The sequence below is a fragment of the Aricia agestis genome, chromosome 2 (genome assembly GCF_905147365.1).
Source record: "Aricia agestis chromosome 2, ilAriAges1.1, whole genome shotgun sequence".
Classification (NCBI taxonomy): domain Eukaryota; kingdom Metazoa; phylum Arthropoda; class Insecta; order Lepidoptera; family Lycaenidae; genus Aricia; species Aricia agestis.
The window spans coordinates 22,928,660-22,934,659 of NC_056407.1; the positions used below are offsets into that span (position 1 = coordinate 22,928,660).

At 36.7% G+C, this 6,000-nt stretch overlaps 1 protein-coding gene across 2 annotated transcripts in view; it reads left to right on the forward strand.

The window, feature by feature from the left end:
* Positions 1 to 5,539, forward strand: part of LOC121739968 (kinesin-like protein CG14535) — a 297,875-nt gene extending 292,336 nt beyond the window's left edge. For both annotated transcript variants that reach the window (XM_042132628.1, XM_042132629.1), the window contains 3 exons: positions 574 to 771; positions 1,202 to 1,417; positions 1,977 to 5,539. In XM_042132628.1, the coding sequence (XP_041988562.1) occupies positions 574 to 771; positions 1,202 to 1,417; positions 1,977 to 4,660 (3,098 nt within the window). In that variant the 3' untranslated portion in view covers positions 4,661 to 5,539. The remainder of the gene's footprint in view (positions 1 to 573; positions 772 to 1,201; positions 1,418 to 1,976) is intronic.
* Positions 5,540 to 6,000: the final 461 nt, after the last annotated feature.

Sequence of the window (6,000 nt, forward strand, 5' to 3'; positions counted from 1 at the left end):
CATTGAAAACTCGCAATAAATATGATCACATAAAACCAATAACTGGCGGCTTACCTTCAACAATTAAACACGATTAAACAAAGCCTCAAACCGACATTGTGTAAGTCCTGCTTAACGTCGAGGATTAAGACTTTAATGCAAATTGAATGAAGAACGAAAGTTTGGAGGAAACGTGGTCGGAATCCTCACCAACCTGGCTTACTGTATCAGCCCGCTTATTTTAGGGATTGTCGAATGCGCCTGACTGAATAATTTGAAGCTCGTTTTAATTATTTCGTAGTTATACGCGGTGGATTAAGACACGCGAGTAGTTACGATGGAATTGAATCAAATATAGAGGGAACTGTTTTGTGTACACGTGGTTAAGGAAAATAGATAATATGCAAATACATTTCCTAGTTCTTTTAAGTATCATTATTACTCTAACTATTATGGAAATATTTCCTTTGATAATGCATAATTTCACGCGCACAATATTATTTAAATTTAAGAACACAATCCCTTAGGTTGTCAATTGTGATTATGAAATCAATAGTATACGCAACTACATCTAAATGTACTTTTTGTCAACAGGAAAGTCGTACACAATGTTGGGGAAACCTGAATCATCCTCCACACTCGGAGCCATCCCCTGTGCAATATCCTGGCTATTCCGGGGCATTTCGGAGCAGAGGCACAAGTGCGGAACCCGCTTCTCCGTGAGGGTTTCAGCAGTTGAACTCTGCACCAACACCAACCAAATAAGAGATCTATTAGCACCTTATCAGAATGGTAAATAAACTAATTCTTACTTTTATTATATTTGAATAGTTTTTTTCATATTTTGAGCACCTCAATGAAATTTCAATACTAATAAAATATAAAACAAAGTTGCAATAAATAAAAGAAAAAAAATTAAAAATAAATAAACTATGCAGAAAACTGTCAAACAGAAATAGTATTCTGTTTTCTAAAGAAACCATAGTAGAGAAAAATAAAATTACCTGCTGATGTTCTAAGCCCTCCGGCTTACCATGGCAGTTATGAGCTTATTTTCTTCCAATTACATTATTTGATTCCTTCGCAGAAAGAGAGCTTACATCGTTAGTATTACTAAGAAATTTATTTTAGTTTATATTAGAAATATTACGCCAATTATACCAGTAGCTTAGACCCTTTAAAAAAACGCCAATTATATTACGATCTAACATTTTTTTTTCAGATTCTGAGCAGTCTCCAGGAGTGTATCTGAGAGATGATCCACTGTTTGGAACACATCTACAAAATCAATCGGAGCTGAGAGTACATAGCGCTGAGAAAGCTGCGTTTTATCTGGACGCAGCGTTGTCGACGCGCGGCACGAGAGAAGAAGGACGAGACAGTCATCTTTTGTACACACTTCACGTATATCAATATAGCGTTGGCGGCAAAGGAGCTGGTAAGTTTCCAAAATAATCGGCCAAGTGCGAGTCGGACTCGCGCACGAAGGGTACCGTACCGGTATAGAGCGAAAGTAGACAAAACATTGTGTTTTATGTATGAGAAATATTTACTTTTATTTAATTTTATTATTAATTATTAAAGCAACAATATAATTAAGTTTTTTGTGAAAATTTCAAGTGCCTAGCTGTACCATTATTGATTACGAGCTAAAAAGGCCAAAAAAATCACATTTCTTGTATGGGAGCCCCCCTTAAATATTAACTTTATTTTATTTTTAGTATTTGTTGTTATAGCGGCAACAGATATACATAGTCTGTGAAAATTTCAGAAGTCGAGCTACAGCCGTTCTTGAGTTGAGACAGACAGACAGACAGACGGACAGACAACGAAGTCTTAGTAATAGGGTCCCGTTTTTACCCTTTGGGTACGGAACCCTAAAAAGCATATTTAAATACAAATAATACTGAGAAATAAACTATAGAGCAGAATGATGCTCTCTACTTTTAAAGATTATGAAATGTCAGGTTTAAAGGTTTTGTTACCTTCTTTTCCAGTTGCTGGAGGTAGAAGCCGACTACATTTAATAGATTTGGGAAACGCTGAACGTGGAAAAACAAATGGTGGGATACCATTATCTGGATTAGGAAATATTCTTTTAGCAATATTCAATGGTCAAAGACACTTACCGTATCGCGACCATAACCTCACGCATGTATTAAAAGAATGCCTGGGATCTCTCACGTGCCATACAGCTATGATAGTTCACGTATCACCAACCACGCAGAACTATTCTGATACACTGACCACACTACAGTTAGCATCGAGAATACACAGGCTCCGAAGAAGAAAAATTAAATACAGTGCCAATAACAACGCAGGATCTGGCGGTAGTTCCGGCGAAGATGCTTCTAAACCTAGTAGTAGTGAACCCGATCCATCAAGCAGTGATTTATCTGCCGACACCGTTATTTATGTAGGTCCATTGGACGATGCTACAGATGGGGAGCATCCTCCCGTTTACATTCCAAATATTACCACTGGTGACACGAAATCGGTATTTATCAAAGCTTTACGTGGATCATCAGCCGAGCACAGACACAAATCATCCCTATCTAAGGTTATCGAAGAAAAAAGTCCCGTTCACAAACTACATTCATCCCCAAAAGCATCACCATTAAAAGGTGCGCAACCTGTTCCTACGCCAAAATCGTCACCACTACATTCAGCATCAAAAGTAATACCTTCTAAGAAAATTGCGGCAAAACATGCCGATGAAGGAAAAAATACTAGTGATGAACAATGGATAGATGGTCCCAGGATATCTAAATCTAAACTGGTTGAAGCTCGACATATAATTAAAGAAACTCAAAGTAAAAAACGTGAAACATGGATAGACGGTCCCATGCAAGAACCTAAACTTCCAATACAGATTGACCTACCATCTAATCAATCAAACGCTGTACCCCTACAAATGGGTGTTCTTAATGCGTTGGCGAATGAAAACATTGGTTATGGATATATGGATAGCCACAAAAAGAACATGATCAGAAAGTGGGTTGAAAATCAAACATGCCAAATAAATAAATCTAGACATAATTCTCCTACCCATAAAATCCACTCACATAAGGAATCACTTTCAAAAGTAATGGATGAAACAGAAGCACATAAAATGGAAGTTAAAGAAATTACAAGGCGTATACACGTAGAAGAATCTGTAATAAGAACAGGATTAAAGGCTGGTTCGAAAGGAATTGCAATAGAAGAAGAAAATTTAGGTCCGCCCGATACAAATTCAAGTAAAAAATCTAATAGTGTCAAATCGTCAGCCAAAAATGAACCTGATGAAGATGATGATAGCGAAGAACTAGCAGAAATTCCTCCAGCTTTACCTTTAATCCAACCTAGTAGTCTAAGTAGTAGAGAAGTATCTGTTGAAAGTCTCGACAGTAAATATAAGGAAAGAATGAGAATGGATGATGAGCTTATTTCTAATCATAGTAGAAGTATTGACCAACATGGTATGAGTAAAGGTGCTGGTGACTATGATGACGAGTTTTTAGAAATTATAGAAGTAGAAGAACCGTCAGAACCAGTTCCTATGCAAGACTCTTGCCTTCAAGTTACAGAAGAGGATATAGCTTATTGTATGGGATTGGCAGACAATAGTCATTCTGGAATTGAATTAGAAGATGGCGATGAGCACCCATTAAGGATACTGAGTCAAGAAAATTTGACTGTTGCTTCAACGTTTACTGACACATTTTCGTTGTACAGCGAAGTAGAAAGACAAATTAGACACGAAGCATATTTAAGACAAGCGATGGGGCTCTACACCCAAAATTACTCAGAACATCATAACAGTGACCTAAATCCTCATGAAAGTATGCAGTCATCGCGATCTAGAATTGATGACTTAATGGAACTAACAGAATTGTACGGGTCTAAACGTGGGTTAGAATGTGGTGGTAACTTAGCGTCTTCTAGAATAATTCCACAGTTTCAATCACTTTCTTTGTGTAACGTTAGAGATACAGAAGAATATAATGGAGATGGTTCCGTTTATAGTGAACCTGCATATCGACCGAGTGATAAAATTTGTGATAGTTGTAAAAGAACAATGTCTAGACCCGGTAGTGCAGTAGGCGATTGTGATGCATTTCACGACTTAAATGTAGTTCACAATGATTCTTATGGAGCTTTCGAACGGTATAGAAGTAACGATATAACCGAAACGCGGATAGCATCTTTGAGGCATCCCGACGGTGCATCTGATCCTAACCTTCGTGAAGAAAATCGTATTCCCGGAAATGGAGCACCGTCGAGTACGTTTAGAGAATTGAAATCTAACTTACACCTCGAAGTGACGCCACCGGTCGTGACAACTGAACCGCGAGTAGAAAAATTTGAGAAGGGAGATAAAAATGTCGCGAGGGTAGTAGCGAGCTGCAAGCCCGACGGATACGATAGCGGTCATGAGTCCACACCCAGAACTGGTAAACACAGTCCGGCCGCGACTTCCAGACGAGCGGAGTCAGGCTACGATTCCGTTCCTCGAGATTCAGACGCCTCGTCTCTGGACTCCTATCCCACACGAAGAGCGGCCGTCGCTAGGGCGCACGCCAAAAAACATACCACTGCCAAATACAAGCAACACAACAACGGTTCCTTTTGCTCATGGCTACGAAACCCCTTTACATGTAAGTACGCCGACACAGACCCCGAGATAAGTGATTTTTGAACATTAGTATTTATCGACTTAAATAATATGTTATTGGCACACATATTATGACGTGTAATTAATATTTAAATTCTAATTAGTTCATATCGTTAAGCCACGTTACCGAATTTAATCTGGAGACTGCTTTTGTACTCTAGATGTAATCGTAAATATACGGAAGCTTTTGGCACGGATCCAATGAGGTTGGTTACCACTGTATTTTTCTAAAGTTACGAAGCTTCTTATGCGGTTTAAGGCATAATTAAAATATTCTTAGCGACTTTATCAAAATGAAAATTAAATTTGTTGTAAATATGAAATGCATCGAACGGTTTTACAACGGAGTGTCACTTTATTTTCAAAAGGTTGTTTCTAATCGTTTTGTACTTTTATAATATTTCGAAAGCTAAGAGTCTTCCTCCGTCTTCCCTTTCAGACATTAACGAGCAGTATTTTTAATTAATATCATGTCTGTACTTTGATTACAAAATGTCCAATATTAAAACGAAATGCCACAATCAATGTAATTAAATATTATGCTACCTTGTACATTTTATATCATAGCATTATACGATTCATTTTCAGATAATTTTAAACGAATTTTACCTTTGATCTTTGAGTTTGTTATTGAAGTTATACGTAATTATTAAGATTGTTGTGTCTTTGGCCATGTTCTACATAGCTTTAATATTTTGAGGAGGTGTCAGTAGTACGCGACCGGCGAACCCAATAATAACTACTACTCTATTGCAATCTCTGTGGCTTTATGAAATGTTGGTGAAATTATGTAACGCTTTATTGTCGATGTTTTGTTATAAAACCATTATAATATTATAAATATTTATCGTAAATTCTACTATGCGTTCGTATTAGTTCAAAATAAAACGTTCAATGAACTGATTTTTTGTGTTTCCTTTACAAATACCCAACTTTATTATGAATCTAAAAAATAAAAAATATTGTACTAACATGAAAAAACACTTGCATTATTTTGTTAATAATATGTTTTAAGCCTGTTTACAAGATTATACAAAATGTTAAAATTGTATGACTCCTAACGGCTTAAAAGAAAATGTTTTTTGTTTCTTCATCGACACAATATAACATACATTTTTTTGTTTCAAAAATAAAATCAAAAATTTCCATATAAGTTGCCAAAATCGTGTCGCGGCAATAACTAGTATATTTGAAAATCTGATCCACATCTCGAGTAGGAGCTATGAATAAATAATGTAAAACCGTAAACTTACCAATGCCCCGGGGGTGAATTCCAAAATCTTATGGGATATAAACTTTTTCCCCATGCAAACTTTTCTCCTTTAAGAGGGCGGCCTATTATCTTTCATTTCGCCTGTAATTTA